This window comes from Nipponia nippon, unplaced genomic scaffold, assembly GCF_047370975.1.
Source record: "Nipponia nippon isolate SJK-2023a ecotype South Korea unplaced genomic scaffold, ASM4737097v1 scaffold_5, whole genome shotgun sequence".
NCBI lineage: Eukaryota > Metazoa > Chordata > Aves > Pelecaniformes > Threskiornithidae > Nipponia > Nipponia nippon.
In genome coordinates this window covers 8001150-8020368 of record NW_028262369.1, presented here as the reverse complement: position 1 = coordinate 8020368, position 19219 = coordinate 8001150, and the positions used below count along the sequence as shown (strand labels likewise).

The 19219-nt window shown below is 37.8% G+C and overlaps 2 protein-coding genes across 4 annotated transcripts in view; both read right to left on the bottom strand.

The window, feature by feature from the left end:
- Nucleotides 1-3467: 3467 nt before the first annotated feature.
- RSL1D1 (ribosomal L1 domain containing 1) lies at nucleotides 3468-10393 on the bottom strand. Of its 2 annotated transcripts, none has more exons than XM_087730814.1 (9): nucleotides 9561-10393; nucleotides 8980-9119; nucleotides 8274-8412; nucleotides 7557-7705; nucleotides 7317-7418; nucleotides 6622-6715; nucleotides 6405-6533; nucleotides 5416-5628; nucleotides 3468-3995 (listed from the first exon to the last, which is right to left on the bottom strand). In XM_087730814.1, exons 1-9 carry the CDS (start codon nucleotides 9837-9839, stop codon nucleotides 3657-3659), a joined length of 1584 nt encoding a protein of 527 aa, XP_087586940.1. In that variant the 5' UTR covers nucleotides 9840-10393; the 3' UTR covers nucleotides 3468-3656. The 2 variants fall into 2 exon arrangements, with proteins under 2 accessions (XP_087586940.1, XP_087586941.1); XM_087730815.1 differs by lacking the exon at nucleotides 9561-10393 and adding an exon at nucleotides 9209-9346.
- Nucleotides 10394-14506: 4113 nt separating this feature from the next.
- The window catches only part of GSPT1 (G1 to S phase transition 1), a 28597-nt gene continuing 23884 nt past the window's right edge, over nucleotides 14507-19219 (bottom strand). For both annotated transcript variants that reach the window (XM_087730812.1, XM_087730811.1), the window contains 4 exons: nucleotides 18928-19101; nucleotides 18386-18475; nucleotides 17870-18038; nucleotides 14507-17156 (listed from right to left, as the gene is read on the bottom strand). In XM_087730812.1, coding sequence (XP_087586938.1) covers nucleotides 17104-17156; nucleotides 17870-18038; nucleotides 18386-18475; nucleotides 18928-19101 — 486 coding nt within the window. In that variant the 3' untranslated portion in view covers nucleotides 14507-17103. The remainder of the gene's footprint in view (nucleotides 17157-17869; nucleotides 18039-18385; nucleotides 18476-18927; nucleotides 19102-19219) is intronic.

Here is a 19219-nt window from a genome sequence, read left to right as displayed (position 1 = left end):
TGTCTTGCAAAAGGAGTAGTTCAGCAGACTTTTTTTGGGGGAAAAGAAAGGCACTTTGGCTTCAGTAGAGTAATAAGTTGCAAGGTAGCTACACTAAGTTGTTTCACTGTAGTTGTAGTTTCTAATACTTACTGCAGTCTTTTGAAAGACTTGCTTCCTGACTCCAGTTCATCTCTGTGAGGGACATGAGTTAGTTCCCACTTTAATACAAATACGGAGAACAAGAGAGCAATATAGAATCAATCCTAGTCAAAACAACCACACTGTGTGCTATTAGAGAAAATCTTTTGGTAGTATCTTTATTAAACCTTTCAAATAAAAGCAAAGACTCCTTGCAGAAGCTTGTCCTTAATCTAACTAAGAGTTTAGTTTTAACTCTTGTAGCAAGTTTTAATAAAATAGAAGACTTTTTTTTTTTTTTTAAGTGAGAATGTTCATATTTTGAAAGTTACCATCTTCCTCTTCCATTCTAGCCTCCATATGGCCACTCTGCTTACAGTATTTCTAAAAAGGACATGAACTCGGTCACATGAATGATGAACTTCCTCACATTAATGATACCCTCCAAGATGTTGGCTATTACTCAGTCTCCACAAAGCACTTGATGCAAGGATACGTAAGCCATGTAAAGAAAGCACTGTTTGTGTTTCTTGAAGTCCTTCAAGAGCTTAGATATGTCTTGACAATTCCATATTTTAAAATATTATTATTCTGCACTCTTAAAAGAAAAGTAAGTTAACAGACTGATTTTTCTATTAAAAAAACCCCAAACCTTAGCTAAGGACAAATAGTACTATTGAAAAAGTTGCATAAGAATTCAACCAAAGCCCCCATTTTAAATTCAGTTATGGGGCTCCTGATAGGACTTGTGGTAATACAGCGTTATTATAAGACTCATAATGTTACTAGCCATACCATAAATGGCTTTTATAGTTCACTCCTCCATTCCTTCCGTCTTCAATTTTAAAATAAAGAATGTAAGGTCAAAGATATAGTACCTTAAATAATTACTCAGATGTCTATTAAACCTTTCACCTTCTGTTTCTAAAGTCACTCAGAATAAATATTACAGGAATAACAAGGGTTGGTCTAAGAATTTATACATAAACATACCAGATCTGCGTTAGTCTCTTGATGGTCATTCCCAGAAATGTCCTTACAAAGGCGCAGATGTGACTACTGCACACTAGCTGCTCACGTCAGGCTGAACTTAATACTCACCAACGTGCCTTGCAGAGCTAAACCAGCTCAGCCCTGGGGGAGGCGTTTTCCATCTTGGCTGCTTCTGCCAGCATAGAAAATTCAGTTATCTTTCTTGCAAAAGCATTTATATTAAGGATGTGAAGTGGTGATTTGGTCCTTACAGCTTGCCAGTTGAAATTAGTTAATTGAAACAATTGTGTGTTACACCTGATTTGATTCTGTAATGCATCAGCAATAGGCACAATTTCAACTTGAATGAATGTTAGTTTTTCATATTTCTTCCTTTCTTGATTAGCAAAGTGACAGGTTTTCCCAGGTCTCTTAAACAAGCAAGAAAAACATTACTAAGAAAGTTTCCTGAATAAACATAACAAATTTAACTCCCATCATTCAACACTGATCTTCAATACATACAGTTTGCTGCGAAGTTGAGAAACGTGCTTCCCTGTAACAACGGTAACTTACTGCTTCTGAGAAAGGGTGACTACTGCAAATGTCTCCAAGTGAAGATCTGCAATAACTACGTCAAATTATTACCCACCGATTTTCTGAATTCTAAATATATATTTTTTTAATAAAAGAGTACATTACTCCTTGGAAGAATAAAAATCCCATCAGTAGTGTTACATCTTATTTAACTGGCAGAATCCTAGATACTCTGCAACATAAAAGGAACAAATTCCACTATAAGGTATATTATACATATATATATATATATATACTTTTTCCCCAATGGGTTAGTATGTAGCTGTATCAGTCAGATGCTTTACATGTCTTACCTAGCTGTATGAATTCCAGTGCTGCCATCAAAGAAAAGGCAAGACTAACTACTGCAGTCCCAACACAGATTGACTCAAGGTGCTGCAGAATTTGAAGGCAGTACTTGTTAATATTTTCAATGTGAAGGATGTGTTTTTCCAGCACCTACAAGCTAGGGTTCACTATCAATTAGTCATACAGAAGTTACGATCTTCATTTCATAATTTTCTGCACAGCTACAAATTAAGAAACATTTTAACATGAATGATTAGATACAAAAACACATTTCCAGAAAGGAGGCGAGTTCTGTATTTATTCTCTTACTTCGCTGTTATGGAAGTGAAGTAATATTTTGCAGCCCAGACTAAAAAGTGATGGGATTACTTTTGGACAAGATGAGATCTTTCTGCTAGCATGGATCTAACAGGGATCATTGAGTCAGACATGCTTTTTTGGCTAAGATTAATTTGTTTCTTGATTAAAAAATATTTATGGTAGACTAGAACAAGAGGTCACAGGTTACAGCAAGTTGACACCACGGATCAAGCAGTATCTTTTCATATTCTTTAGCGTTTCTTTTACCACTTTTTACTTAGCACCCGATTAGTTTCTAGGTAGCAAATCTATTGATATAGGATGTCCTAAATAGGAGATGGGTAGGTTTTTTTTGAACTCTGCAAATTAGGCTGGTTACATACTGTTGATTAATCTTCTTGTTTCTTATGACGTTTTTCTTGTTTGGATTTGAGTAAAATACTGCTAATAAAGATTTTTACCACTAGGACTTTTCATCACAAATCTGCCTTATATTCTCACTCTGAGAAGGATATGAAGTAATCATACACAGAGTAACAATTTGGTTATTCTGTAAAATTCCAAATATATAACTTCTCAGTTCTGCAGTGCGTATTTTCCATGCCTTTATGGGACTGGTTCACTTAGCTGCAAATTCATACAGCCTTTGGTGTTTTTCAGATGGAAGAAACAACAGTATTGTGACCAGCATGCAGGGATACCCTCAATTGTTCTGGTAGCAGAAATAAAGCCCAAAAGCAAAGGTAAGGAGATTTTGCTTAATGTCATAAAGTATAAATGGTCAAAGCATACAACAGTAAAATTCTCTGTGCTTTTTTTTTTTTTTTAAAAACACACAAATACCCTAGGTAAAAATAGCTAAAAAATACATTGTTTAGCTTGTTATCAGGCTGCTAACTTAAATATCTGGAAAAAGATTCATGGATGTCAACCTGTTTTCATTATATTGAACAATTAAAGAAAAAAACGGTAGCAGCTATTTCACATTTTAAATGACGTTACATAGATTGCTGCTCTTGGTATGCATGCTTCTTGCTTCAGCCTTTGTCTATTCCAGGAAGATGTCACGTATAAAATATTTCTCAGCTTTTTTTCCTGGAATAGTCCCCACCCTGCTGTTTGACACTTGAAAGAATTTGAGTGCTTTTAGTTTGGGCCAGGAAAAGATAAAAGGTAAGAAATAGAGCCAATTAAGATCGTGAGTTTATTTGTTCCAGCTCATCCGTTAGAAGGAAACATAAATGAATCATGACAGGTCTCAGTGAAAAAAGCTCTTGGGATCACATTTTCTTAAGAAGGTATTTTACTTCATCAATATATTTGTTTACTAAAAAGACACCACTGAATGACTATATAAAATGTGTTAAAACAGACAACATTCATGCTGACTGTGGCCTGCGCACTTTCTTGGGCGTTTGCTTTGGTGTTTTTGAAGGCTTCTTGGCTGACTGTATTGATTTGCCAGCTTTGGGTGTTGCAAAAGACTTTGCTTCAGGCTTTTTGGGAGTCTTTTTCATCTCTTTTTCTTTTATTGCTTCCTTTGGCATGCTGAGCTGCTTGGCTTTTTTCTGTTTTGGTGATGTCTGCAAGTCTGCACACTCTTCTGTAACTTTATGTTTTGGAGTCTCCAGAGCTAGAGGTTGTTTCTTTCTCTTACCGAGGGGTGTTTTAGTTTTCTCACTCCGGTTGTCACCTTTTTCTGGACTTGGTTCCATTTTCTGTATTTAAGAGACACAAAAAATCACCCTCCCACCTAAGAAACATCTTTACTGTTTTTCAAGAAGAAGGTTCAATGAAAACCATTATAAATGACAAATGCGTTTTATCGATTGAACTGTGCCCTAGCCCAAATAACTTGTTCACGTTTCAGTCTGGAAGCAGAGGATTAAACACAGAAATAATGAAAATAATAATAAAAAAAACCCCCAACAAAATAGCAAGAAAATAGATTTAACATATGCAAGAATCCCCTTGGCCAGTCAAGGTGCTGATCTCGCTGGCACAGCTTTAAACCACAGTCCTCTTCTTGCCGCATTTCCAGGCTTAATAGATTGAATAGAGGTTCAGCTCTGTTTGAAGTCCAGCTCTACACACACAAACCGACTGCGCTCTTATTTGTGCATTAGGCCTAGCGTTCCTTAAGAGTTCATCACATATTCCCAAACGGCCCTCATGAAAGAAGGCTGCTGTCACCAGAACAATTCATACAACCCAGCTCTAGCTGTATCTATCCCAGGTCTCTGGAAATACGGCTCTGGCAATCACATCATGTGAGCTAATCTAGACCTGTTGCATGAGAGCAGCTTGAAGCAAGCTGTATGAATCTTTTTGGTGGGCCTGCACATCATCATAGTTTTAGTTTGGGTGTCTCTGAAGAGGTACATCGTTAGAGTTTAAGGATATGCTCCAATCACGAATGCAGTATAACTAAGTTGAATTTATAAGTGTTATTGTTTTATTCATCCAAATATCTTTCCTAGATATTTGTTATATGTGAGTATTATCAGTCTGGTTGTTTTGCAGACATGTTAATGACATGATCCACATCATCTCCAATACTGGCAACAATAAGTCTGTACAGTATTTCATGCAAGCTGCTAGCTCTCTATTTATATTTTGTGATTGTTAATGTTGCATATTACTATCCTAGAGAACGTTATTTGGTTTTCCTCAAGTTTTGCACTCCAGGCAGAAAATGATACATTAAAATACATTAGAATGCAATTTTAAAACAAATTTTGAACTAAAATTTTATTATTTACTTGATTAAGTATTAAGCTCTTTCATTTACCCTTTCTTCAGGCTAGTTATTCAATCTAGACGAAATTGCTCTATTCAGAAAAATACGTAAAAGGACAATAACCACTGGCTTCCTTTGTCTCTAAGAGGAGTTAACTAAAAAAATAAAAAAACCCTCAAAACAAACAAACAAAAAACCCCAAAACAAACCATCTCTCCAAACCATTCCTGCCCCCCCATACATTCAACTTTTGCTTTCATGACATATTCACAAAAAATCCAGTTCACTTGAGGTGTGTTAATATACACTGTTCCCTAAGGAGCAATGAATGATTTAAACAGTTCAAAATCTTTACTTTTAACTGAAATGTGAGTTTCTCAATATTATTAAGCAATTACCTTCAGCTCAGCTAAGCTGGTTGTTTGGACAGGCACCAGTTGTGGAATTTCTTCATCATCATCATCATCCTGTTCACCTGGTTTTTGGACTACTTCTACTTTTTCTTTTATCGCAAGCTCCTTGGCAGCACCAGCATTAATTTCAGTTGTCGAAGTGACTTGACTTGAATTCGTTTTTTTAGCTGCCTTCTTCGGTTTCTTGTTCTTTCCCTTCTAAAATTAATTGGAAGTACATCTCAGACAAATCCCCGTAACATTTCTACATGTATAATAATTGTTTTAATATGGTTAAAAGTAAGATGGTCTAGCAACATTGATTTAAATATTGTTGTTTAATAGACCCGGACTGGTCCGCCATATGTAAAATATGAAAAAAATGCATTACTTTCAGAAGTTTATTATAAATAGCTCATAAGTAAATGATAATGTCACGATTATAGTCTTTAAGTTTTATATATATGCTCCAAATTTATTTTAGACAAAAGAACATAATACGCAGAACTCGGTCCAAAGGAAGAGCCGATTATTTTCTTTTCTAAAAAGTAGGTGAGCCCCCCCTCATATATACAAATATATGAGCCTATGAATTATTCAGATGCCACTGATTAGCCGACAAATAACGGATACATAGTCTGAATCCATGTATATGTTAACAAGTGTATTTTCAGAAGGCAAGTATGAATAAACAATACAAGCAAAAGTTCTAAGAATGAATCTCAGCTCCCTACAGTTTAGGACTAGAAACACTTAACTCACTCATTTCCAGTTTGCTTTACAACCCATCAGGGAATTTCCATTATTTCGTTAGTATTACTGAGTATTTGAAGCGCTCAGAGCCAGGAGCACCTAACCCATTTGTAGCCATAAATGCCTGGGATCAGCTGCTAAAACGTTTAAAACCAATGCATCAGACACTGCATAAAAGGAAGCCAAAGAACTAGTTGTTCCAATTTGCTTTTATGGAAAGTTTGGTGAATTATTTCTTTTACCTTTACTTCCGTTTTTTTGAGAGATGGCTGTCTGTCAAGCTCATCCAAGTTGGAGATATTTGCAGTGAAAATCGGAAGTGCAACTGATTTAAGTGTTTTGAGGTGAAGAATTTTTACATTTTTCCAATTCTGCAACAACAAAACGCAGTACATTATGTAAAAATAACAAGGCTGAATTATGAACTGACTTGGCTTTAATGCAGTCAATCAGCAGTACCTTTGGTAACTTCTTAGCAATCACCTCAGCCGCTGCAATGATATTATCTAGTATCTCTTCAGCTTTCATTCCAGTGTGACCTATACGTGCTGTACTGAAAGAAGTGAAGAGTAATATTTATGTGTGCGCAAATAAACATACTTCAAGTTACTTGTTCTTAGGCATACGCAGAAATGAAAAAAAAAAAACACTTATCTGCAATTATCTTAACTTTCATAAAGGATGGCTGGCTATTGCAGAAGTCTTTTGTAGTAACAGTCAGAATAGATTTACCTGGGTTAACCTTTCTGTATTGGCATATGCAACTTCTGCCTTATATTGCTAAGCATATTACCAATTTAGATCCTTTTAGATACACAATAAATGAAAAAAGTCTTACAAGAATAGAATACTTATCTAATTTAACAGGAATATTTTTTTAAGATTGTACATGCTGTCTGACAGTGACAGTTGTCTGGAAATTCCTTAGGTGTAAGGAAAAAGAGACAAAAAGTAAAACTTTACAGTAAAACTTCTCAGTAAGTAGAACTACTGATTTCCTTATACAGGTTAAGATTCAAAATGGCCCATATCTGGAATGGTGACCCTTAACCTCTTTTATTCACATATTAATGGAATAAAAATAACTCACTTAAAATTCCTACAGTTAAGGTACAACCGTCCTTCAAGTGAAGTATTAATCTACTCATACTTACTAACAGCACCCTTTGTTGGTAACTGGGAGTGTAGTCCCCTGGATATGTTTTTGTAGTTCCTTAGCAAGATTTCTGGCTTTCAGGTTTACAGATAAAGGTACCCTAAAAAAGAAAGAGGGGAAATTAAAAAGAAAAAAAAAATTAAAAACCCCCAAACAAAACCAAGCAACCAAAACTTTACTAAGAATCTAATCTTAAAAAAGATAATGCAAAATGGGTATACAGGATTTAAAGACCTACTTTTTCCTTTCATAAAAGTGTTTTCCTAGATGTGAGGGCAAGAGCCTTCTAATTCGGTCATCAGACAGAAAGAGATCAAATCTGTTCAGGAGCCGACGCTTTGCTTCAAATAGTTTATACTCTTTTTTGAGAGTTTTGTAGGAGATGATCTGCAATGCAAATAACAGTTTAGTCCCCGCTGCTGAAAACACAGCCTAGAATACTTCTTAGAACTGCACAGAATTAACCTGCATAACCGATAGCCTTTTTGTTTTAAAAATCAAACAATATGGGTCTCTTGCATAGTAACTGCGAATAACCAAACAGAACTTGAGAAGATGGTAACATCTAAATCAAGGTTAAATACAACAATAAAATTATTTTCTAGTTTTATTGTTTGTAGCGTAAACAATCCAATCCAGCTGCAGAGAACTCAAATATTCTTTCGCATTGTGAGTTTTTCCAGTTGCTCACTCAAACTAAATATTGAGCATTTATCTAGCAATTCCATCTGATTGCTAAAGATCCTGTTTCAAATTGAAGAAATTATTCTGCATAAGTTTTGAAGTTTAGAAAAACTAGTTTGAATAGTCAGAAAAATCTTACTAGAGATCATTAACTCAGAACCATTGAGATTAGAGTATTAAACAGCCGAAAACAACACCTACTTTGCCTTTTCGTTGGTACAAGAGGAAAGAAATGGCAGTACTGCACTATACCATCATATCTCTCTCTTACCTGGCTAACACTTCTGATCCCATTCTGGATTAAAAGTTTCTTGTAAAGATTTTCAGTCTGTTCTGCTGATAAATTTGGTTCATCCTTCGTGAACAGGCAAATCTCAGCTGTTTCTGGCCGAATGCCATGGGGCAGCGGTCTGCAACGAGAACATAACAGACAGGGAAGGTCTAAGAGGAGACGGAAGTTTTTTCCAGAACTCGGTCTACACTGAGAGACCATTACCCTTTAACAGGTACTGCAGGGAAGCTATGTATCTATGTATCTAGATTCTCCTCAATGGAACTTATATTTTTTTTAAAGCGCGCAGAAGTGTAGAAGTTAAACAATCGTACGCCATGGCTGCGGTCAGATACGGCGCTGGATCCACCTGTCCTGCCCGTAGCCGTCAGCACACCGGTCCCGGGGGAGGAGGACCATCCACTCTCCTCTCTTGTCACCATCAGACAAGTCTTTGAGGAACTGGAGCCCAGATAAATAGATGTAAACTTTCTCAATACAGCACAGCTACAGTTTAAGAGAAACCTTATAATTCGCATTCGGTTTCGGGTATCACAAGAAAGAAGAAGGGGTCTTTCTAATGATTCGGCGGTGGGTTAAGAGAAAGAAGAGCTTGAAACAAGGCAGCGGGGCAGTCAGGTCCCCTGAGCTCAGAGCCACCAGTGCCCCGAAGGACACAAGCAGCCCCCGAGGGTGAACTCCTTACATTTTGATGACCTGTGCCACCCGCGGGACCTTCCAGACCGTCACCAGCAGATGGACGCTCTCGCTCTCGTTGAGGAGCACCGCCTTTCCCTTGGCCTTGCTTCTGGCGAACGCCAGGAGGGCCTCCACCGCCTTCTTCACCTGCAACGGCACGACAGCGGCAGCAGCCGGAGTTAAAGCCCGGCCCGGCCCGGTTCGGCTCGGCTCGGCCCGGCCCAGTCCCGCCGTACCTGGGCGCGCTCCAGAGACTCCGGTCCGTTCCCCATGGCTCCGCCGGCGCCACGTGCAGCCGCCGCGCCTGCGCACAGGCCGCCTTCCGGGGCACGGCGGGGCCCTTCCGCCCCCCCCCCGCCCCGCCGAGCGGCTGGAGGCCGTCCCTGCCCGGAGCGGCTGTGCCCGGAGGGTCGCCCAGCCCGCGGGGGCGGTCACGGGTGGACGGGGTAATGTGGCTGCGGAGGCCCGGTCAGGGCAGCTGGTCAGGGCTGCGTCCCGTCCGGGCCTCACAGCCTCCAGGGAGGGAGGCTGCAGCCTGTGCCTATGCCTGAGCGTCCTCACGGGGAAAAAAGTTTTTGTCGTACTCGCCTTGATCTGCTGATGGTGCCGTATTGGTCCAGCCCGAGATGCTGCTGGCCACCTTGGCTTCCAGAGAACGTGTTTAGGGGGCTCATGTTTGGCTTGCTGTCCCCCAGGTCCTTTCCAGCAGCGCTGCTCCCCAGCCCGTCGTTCCCCAGTGTTGTCGCAAGGGGCTCCTCCTTCCCAAATGCAGATTTGCATTTGCCTTTGTCGAATATCAAAAGGTTTGTGTTGCCTAATCGCTCGAGCCCCCAGGTTTGATGTCATCTGCAAACTTGATGTGCCCATGCTTCAGGTCACTGATAAAGATATTAAATAGAACGTGTCCCAGGATAAATCCCAGCAGTACTCCATTTGTTATTGGCCTTCAGGTAGAGTACAAGCCACTATCTCTGCCCCAGAGCCCCATTGTCCAACCAGCTGTTAGCCATCTAGTTGGTCAGCTGCCCAGCCCATAATGTTGAGGATACAAGAAGATTGTGGGAGGCTGTTGAAAGCTGTGCTAAAGTTGAGGTGAATGCCATCCAATCTGTTCCCTTCATCTGCAAATCTAGTCATTTTGTCATAGAAAGTAATCAGGTTGGTCAGGATGATTTGCAGTTGGTCAATCCATGCTGCTTGCTCCCAAGCACCTCCTTCATGTGCCCAAAAATGTATTCCAAGAGGACTTGTTCCATGATTTTCCCAGGGACCAAGTGAGGATGACTAGTCTGTGGCTCCCGGATTCGCCTCGTAGTGTTTTCTGAAGGTGGGGGAACATTTGCTTTGCTCCAGTCATTGAGGCCCTCCCTCAATTTCCTTTCAAAGATGACAATCTTGCTCTGACTTCAGCCAGCTATCAGCACCCTTGAATGCAGCCCGACTGGACCCAAAATCACTTGCCCCATTCAGCAACCATCCCACATGTCCTTGTTCGGCCCTTTGCTACTGCTGTAGCAGTAGAAGCTCTTCTTGTTGCCCTTGACATCCTTGCCCGTTTCAACTGTAGCTGAGCTTTTATTCTCCTAAGACAATCCCTACGTGCCTGAGCAATGTTTCTAGATGCCTTCTTTGCAGCCTATCGCTGATTTTACCTCCTGTATTACTGACTTTCTGCACTGGAGTACTGTCATAAGTTCTCTCTTTAGCCCAGCCAGTCTCCTGATAGATCTACTTGTTTTCCTGAGTATCAGGAGGGACTGTTTTTGTGATTGGAGGAGGTTGTCCTTAAAGACCTGCTGCCAGTTTTCCTGAGCTCCTTTGCCCTTCAGAGCTGCCTCCCATGGGATCCTGCCTATCGGTTCTCTCAATAAACCAAAGCCTTTCTCCTGAAGTCGAGGGGCTGTACTCTGCTACTCATCTTCCTCACACACCTCTCAGCATCTTGAACTCCACTATTTCCCGGTCGCTACAGTTGAGACCACCACTGATTATCACATGCCAAACCATTTCTTCCTTATCTGTGAGTAGTAAAGGCAGAACTGCGGCATCTCCATTTCAGTTTAGAAATGCATTGACTGATTACATGGAAGCAGCTTAATTGTGAGATGCTTGTTCCATCCAGTTCCACACTGGATAAGTGCATTGTTTTGAGATCAAATCTAGCCTGGAACTGTTTTGGCCTCATTCTCACAGTGCTGTCTGCATTCATCACACAGGTAAGCTGCTACCTGGATAACGCAGCTATGCATAACCAGGGGTTAAATACACATGAAATTAGGAGTCTTAGTCATTCACTCTTCTCCTCTAGATTTTTTCCTCCTCTTTGCCTTTCACGTTACGGCTTTATTCCTTCTCATCAGATGTCTTCCAACAAAATCACTCTATCAGTGTGCCAGTACAAAGAGAAAGGTATTAAAATACCCTAGTCTCTTCACAAGCTGCTTTATGTAATGATTTATGCTTTCATTCTGCTGGTAGTGTTCATGGAATAACAGTGGAATAGTTGATGGCTTCAAGACTTCCCCAGACTTAGAGTGAAAAAAAATCCTGGAAAATAGACGTTTTAATTTTCTGTTGTGTGATTTGTACAAATGAACAAAATAAATGAAACTGGCTAAGAAAAAGAAAAGCTATCCTTTGTTGCCGTGTAGTCACACGAAGTATTGATTAGGGAAGTTACTGAAAGGCTAGGAACATGCGGAGTAGCCAAATAGGGCAGACTCACTAAAATCTTCTCAGCACTGGTAGAACTTATGCATACGATACTAGCTGTGGTGTTTTATAATCTGATAATTGTATTAGCCTTGCTCCTATCTCTGCATAGGCTTTGCATATTTTAGAGCAGCCATGTTTTAATAAAACATCAACGTATTATTGTGACATGTTAAAGCAAAACAGAAAAAGTCAGATGACTGGGACATCTCTCTGAAAATAAGCCAGGCTAGTCTTGTAAGATATGATTGAACAGTATGTTTGAAGCCTGACTGTACTGGGTCAGCAAAGCATTAATAGGATAAAACTAAAGGGACTATTATTAGTGACTCACATTCAAATTTTTCACGTATCAGGCTCATCCAAGTACATTTTTCTGCAACATTTTAAGTCTGACATGACTAAATTTTACTAGATGTGGTTTAACTGACTTAGTACGATCATTTTCTCTTGAAGGTGTTTGACATAGCTAATAGAGCTGTCTTGGAAAAATAAATTAATCTCTGGATAAGAAATATTTCTGCTTAATACAGCATGCAATGAATATAAACTATAAAGAGTATGCTTTTTATTTAGCAAGTTCACAAATTAATAGTTACTCTTACAAGGGAAATTAGGTTTGTTACTTTCATCAGTGTTATCGCTGTACACTAAACATATTCTGCTGTAGCCCTCAATTTAACTTTGTCTGATTACGAAAGTATGTATTTTTCCTGAAGCCATTCGTCACGCTTACTTAAATGCTGAGATTTAAAATGACATAATTGCATGCCATTCTACCTCATTACTTATTTAAGAGGATGTTTCTATACATCCCTAATTTTATACTTTCTCCTAGCAAAAGGGATGTACAAGTAGCAGTTGTTTCTGCTGTAAACAGGTCTTTGAGGTTTAAGATTATTCCCTTAGTGTGCATCCCAAAAGCCGAAGTCCCTCACAGAAGAGATCTTGGAAGAGAATCTCCCCACTAGGTCTGGGGTTCAAGCACTCATTTTCTTTAGATTGTGTTCCTTTGCAATCCTAGTGTAAGCCTCTAGCTATAATCTAATTAACTGTCAGATAGATGGATGCTTACAGTGCAAGTTATTCACTTATTCAAAGACTACTTTCTCAGAACAGAGGAACCTGTCTTTGTGACAGAAGCTGCAAAGTTTTCTTGTTATAATCCGTTGCCTGTCATCAGTTCTATAGGCTTAACAGACGCCAGGAAGACAGCCTCAAGTACCTTTTTTCATCCAACAGTTAGTCTGTCATATCTCTTACTCTTATTCAGAAATATGTGGACTTTTTTAGGTGTATGTAACCGAGGGGAGATGTAGAAAAATCCAATTTACATTGGAAGTCGAGACTTTTTGGGAAGGAAAGCCAATGAAAGGATATGTATTATTAAAAGTTATATATACACACAATGGATTTTGTGTTTGTTAGCATAAATTTCCATTTTATATTAAGACTAGACTCCTCTCTAGCATTTCTTCAGAGGAAAAGAAATATTTTTTCAGGTTTATAGTGCATTAAAATAAACACAAGGCAAGAAACAGGTTCACAATATAAAATCTTCAGTAGTAACTCCGGTTTTGCTGGTATATTTTTCTTTACCAAATCCTCTATAGTGTATACAAAAACAGCAGAATAAGTAAGAGCCTTTAAGTATCAGTTCAGGAAGAAAACAGTCTTGTCTGGAGTACATTTCATCTGCTTTAACATCATCATTTAAACAGTCTGCATTAAGAACCAAAAAGCCAGAGTAATACAGAATCAAATACTTGGGACATTGAAACAATCTTTTTTTTCTTAGGCAATATGCAGTAATAAACACTTATAAAAACACATTTCTCATAATTAACATTGGTTTTAATATATGGACTGGTGCCATAAGTAGTCTAAACCAGAGGTTCTTCATTGAGCAATTTTCGCTGGGCTTTTTATGCCACTGAAAAAAATCTGTAGAGGGGCATAAAATTTATGACCAGCAAATATCCCCATGGATAAACCTCCTTAAAGCAGCCATTTTTCTTACATCACTATTACACCATCATCAATAGCTTCTTGCTCAAGAATACAATTTACTACCAGAATAAGTGTCTCAGGAAACCGGTGCCATCATGTTTGCGTATCAGCTCCTGATTGTCTGCAAAGGTGACCAAGGCAGCTGGAATGGTTTCAAGTAGGTAGTTGATGGCAATGTTAGTCAACTGATTGGTGTACCCATTCCTCCATTTAGTGTGCTTTACTTCTCGTAACTTGCAGAAACAAGTAATTATTTTCCTGTTGCAAAATAATCAGTACTGTTGCACATTCAGATTTTTTTTTTTTACATTTAATTATTGTTACATATACCAAGGCTTTCAGTTCAAGGACATACAAGGTCTTAATTTATAGAATTATAATTTATGTTTTTATAAGTTACATCATGGCTATACACTTAAGCCATATCTACACTACAAACTTTGGCCAACAATCAGGGAGAATAGGTGTGAATCCTCATCAGTACCACACGGCACATACAGGCTGCTGTAAATGCCATTATACTGGGGGGCAAAAAACCCCAAATCCCTCATTTCTGCAGAAAGATGCTCACAGTTTTGCTGGTATGAGTTACATCCACGCCAGGACCCAGGAATCCTCTGCCAGTATCATATGCTAGCACAGTTACACTGGCAGTGCTCCTAGGGTTCCTGTAGCTTCAATCCAACTTCTATTTCCCCTTTTTTTTTTTTTTTTCCCCCTTCCTTTCAACTGTTGTGGTTGCACAGCTCCTTTATTTTGTTCATCTTCAAAGCAGCATACCACGTTTTCACAAAAGGAAGTATTCAAAATGGTCATTTAAAAAAGTTTATTACATCAGTGAATCAGCAAATAGTATTTATTTCAAACAAAGCCACATTATCTTTTTCCGTCTTTCATCTAGATTTAGCTATACTCAATAGTAGTAACAATGGGACTATAAAATGTAGAATGGAGATGAAATGAAGGAGTTGAGAGGTAATCTGAGGGCTATTCAAATATAATGTACTTTCAGCTCTTCTACCCAAAATGCAGCCAATTTGTGCAGATTTATGCCTTACGTTTTCATATAGGTATTTTGTTATAGAATGCAAGTATTTTATACCCAAATAAAACCCCCCTACAGGTTAGCAATATCTTTAATCGTATAATGTAGATTTTGTTAATGAATTTAAAATAATTTATTCTTCCTTTACAGACAAGGTGACATTGACTGGATTTATGGAAATGGTACTCAAATGCACTAGATGGGATGAGTAATGGAAATGCTCAGACTTTCTATCCACTGGTATTTCGACCCACCGGATGATTTTTCAATTTAATAATAAATACTCAGTCCAGCCTCAAAATAATGACTTTTTAGAATCCCTCATTAAGTTCACCTAAAAGTGGAAAAAATTCTACTGGAGCATCATGTAGTCTTGAGATGCATTTCAATGCTTTAAAAAAAAAAGTAGTTTTAAAAGTTCTAACAATTTAGGAATCTAACTGTAAGTATTCTCCAATAATGGTCTTTGCAAATTTCAAATCCTTACTTCAAGAAAGCAGTCAGATATGTGGAAATCTTAAGTCAATCCAGAATATGAACAAGACAGTAAGTTTCCTTGGCTTTTAATTTCTTCATTAGTTTAAGATCCAAGGAACTGTGGGTTTTGTTCACTTGGTAGGAAAAAAAAGAAGTTACTTTTAAACTCTGATTTACCAAAAAAATAAAAGCCCAGAGATTTGCAGACATAATAAAATTTATTTAAATTCCATGCATTACGGTAGCTACAAGTGTAGTCATATGAAACTGAAGGACAATAACTTCTTCTGTCCATACAATGTAGCTGTAAGTGAAATGAATGGGAGTTCCACAGTTACAAAGAAACAAACAAAACAAAACAAAAAAACCAAAAAGGTAAATCTGTTTCAGTTTTGAGTTATCTGTGAATTCAGATACAGCCACTAGACTGTAAACTTTTGGGGGAGGAGATGGGCTCACCACAATTGTACAACTGAAAATGTTTGGTTTTAAGACATTCTGAAGAAGCTCTCAAGATACCTTTTAATACTTACTACTAATACTCTGGGAAATGAAAAAAAAAAAAAATCCATTAGCCTTCATCCTAATTGTTAGAATCAGGATAGCAATTGTAGACAGTCCTTTCAAAGTGCAGCTAAACAGGGTTTTATTATGCAGCTCCTTCAAGTTGTACTGAGCAAGTTTTATTTTGAACCAGTTTTGCTTTAATTTCTCAAGAAAAACTTCACTAGTCCCCATAAGCTTACATTGCTTTTTGATATGCAAAAATTTACAGACTGTGCTTGATTCTGACCCTCCCATATTTCAGTATGTGCAAACTCTTAGGGATTTAAATAGTCTTTCTCCCTCTCAGTTCAGACTGATCTTTAAAACAGCAAGGATTATCCAGCCCTCTAAATTAAAGACAGGGTGAACTGAGTAACTTATATAACTGGCACTTTTAATTGGCCCAGTTCTCCCACAAAATGCAGCTCTTATAAATACTAATAGGCACTATTGCCACAAATTCTCTTATTTTTGCAAGTTTCACTGATTTACTGGTTGTTAGCATTTTCTGCAGTTAAGAATTTAATAATGCTGAATTTTTATAAAGACACAATATGTAGTTCTAGCCTTCAAAATTGACTTACTGTGTCTAGTAACGATGTTAAGTCAACCTAAATTTGCTGAAGATATTAACAAATGTAAAGCTAATGAAGGTGCCACATTTGCATGAATGTTTTTCAATTTTAAGAATGCATTCAACAAAGGGAAGGGGCAAACCTAATTATTTTAATACAAACTTGGTTGAGTGCCCAATTGCCTCATTTAAAACTGTGTGTGTGGGGAGGCTGAGGAGTTTAGAAAAGTCCAAGTAACCAAATATCTAGGTTACTGGCAAGTTAAAAAGCTAATGCAACTGCGTTACATCCGGATAAAAAACATTATTCAAAAGCAATTCAAATACCGAAAAAGATTTCAAATTGAATAGTTTATTAACATGGTAGTCATCTTTGTAACATGTGCACACACACTCGCACACTCTGAATGATCTGCCTGGAAAAAGAGGTCTTAATATATATGCTGGGGGAAATTAAACATTAAAAATCCTTTAGTTTTTCATAATTATAGGCAATTATGTCCACATCACTTACAAAGCTATTGCCGAATCTTTCCAAGGAAGCAGAATTTGGGAGAAAAAAAAATTATTTTGGGAAAATTCAACAGTGGCATAGCAGAGCTCTCAATATGAGAAAGCTGACATAATGTGGACCTTTGCTGTGAAATTTGTCTTTGCAAAATATGGGGAATTTATCAATGGGCAGAAAATAAGAAGGCGGTGTGAAGTAGGCTTTTGCAGAGTCGATTCTCCTCACAGTATTGTGCGGGGGTCATTGAGAAAAATGCTTAGTCCTTCTCTGGAACCAGTTTCAGAACTTTTCCAATTGCAATGGTCTTACCTAAGCCAAGGAGACAAACAGCAGAGTTACATATATAGTGAAAAGAACAAGAACATGAAAACTTTCCCCAAAAATACAGGCTCTCCAGAGTATTAGAAATAATACAGAGAATAAAAACTGTTGTATTGTAGAATGAAGGCACCAGTGTATTTTAAAAGCACAATAAAATAGTAAAGCTGCTATTCTCACAGTAAAGAATACAATGTGGTTTGTGGAAAGCCTGCTCTATATTCATCTAAGGAGAAGGCAAGGCAGAATCGTTCTACCAGATCTGTTCACTGCTTTTAAAGATAATTTATTTTAAATACGTCCCAGAAATCTACGAGTTTTACAAGGGTGAGCATGAGTTAAAGCCCAGCATACAACCCCCTCTTATCTTTTCTAACTTTAAACAGAGAAACTGTGGTATTCACATTGTAGGTGGACATTCCAGGATGCATTAAGAAAACAGTGCTGGTAATTTTTCAAATTCAACCTTTTGTTTCACAGTGCATATTTCTGTTCGTTATTCCTCTAAATAAAACACGCTTTTTGTTACTAGCAAGAACTCTGCACAATGATAACAATTTGCTTAGATTTACTTTTCCATTGTTACCCAGTTAGTGATTTCCACTAGATAACAGCATTTTAATACCTCATTGCCATGCATGATCTCCTATTTCAAATAACTGTATTTTTGCAGCAGTTAGTAACTGTTGATCAAGCAGTCTTACCCTCATCTCTTAAGGTAAAGCGACCCATCTGAGGGAAATCTTTGAATGTCTCAAGGCAGATAGTTCCTGCTGTCCTTAAACGGGCAATGCATACTTGATCTTGTTTCACAAAACGGGGCCGTGTCTTACTTTTTTCTCCTGTTTTTTTGTCTACCAAGCAGATTAAGGCCTGTATAAGAAGAAAAAAAAAATAGCTGTGAGTGCTAAAATAAGGGTTATTTTTTCTTTACGAACAAAACTGGTCTAAGAAAGAAAATACTTAGAAATAAATAAATAAAAAAACCTTCTAAGATTTACTGCATAAGAGACTCAATCACGACTTGCCACACTTTTCAGAAGGCTTATGCTAACAGTTACAGCCGCTTTTGGCTGTGTTACGGTACTGACCAAAGATTCCATTCAAGGCTGGAGCTTTGTTGCATTAGTTGCTCTACAGATGTATGTCATGACAGAACTCCTCACCCCAGGGACAAGTGGATTGTCTATATTCACATCACAACTTAAAAGGACACTTACTGTTATCTCGACTTCTTCAATACAGGTGTGGATGTGCAGCACAGCATTATAACCTGGGCAGATAATGGATTTGTGCTCAATTATCACTATCTGTAAAACAATTAAAAAATAAGTGCATTTTTCCTCATTTCAATTATAAAAGACCAGAGAATAACTAAATACAGAACTATATTAAAATGTATAGTTGAACAAAACACACACTACTAGTTTTTGTGAAAGAAACAAAACTTATAAGCAACTTAGTCGCTTATAATATGAAAGTACAAAATTGAAGAATTGGCCTGACAAGATCTTGCTTTCACAATTATAGGTATCTAAAACTTTGTTGAGAAGTTGCATTCAAAACAAATGATATTTTAAAAACTCAAATGAACGATGTCAGTGTTGGGTATAGATGTTATAGTCTATTTAGGGATATGATAGTGAATAAGAAATCTGAACTGAAACTTCAAACTACTGAAGTTTACACTTGGTGAAACACAAGCAAAATATTTTAATGCTTTTTACCCATCTATACAGCAATTAAATGCTAGTTATTCTACCTGGGCATCAAACGTGCGTCCAGAATGACACAGGTTGTTGGGATCACAGAGAATAAATCCTGGAAGGATCTCTTCCTCTTCAATTCCCTTCAGTCTGATCTTTAGATTTTCACCTGGGGCTACTGAATCAGTTTCTACATCATCAGAAAGGATTCCAAGAACTTCCACGTTGTGCTTAAAGCAAGCAAAAATGCAGTTTTCTATTGTGAATATTGTAGTTTGGTACAAAATCATTTTAATACAACAAGATTTCAATAAATAATTCCATTACAGTTAATTATATTTGGTTCTG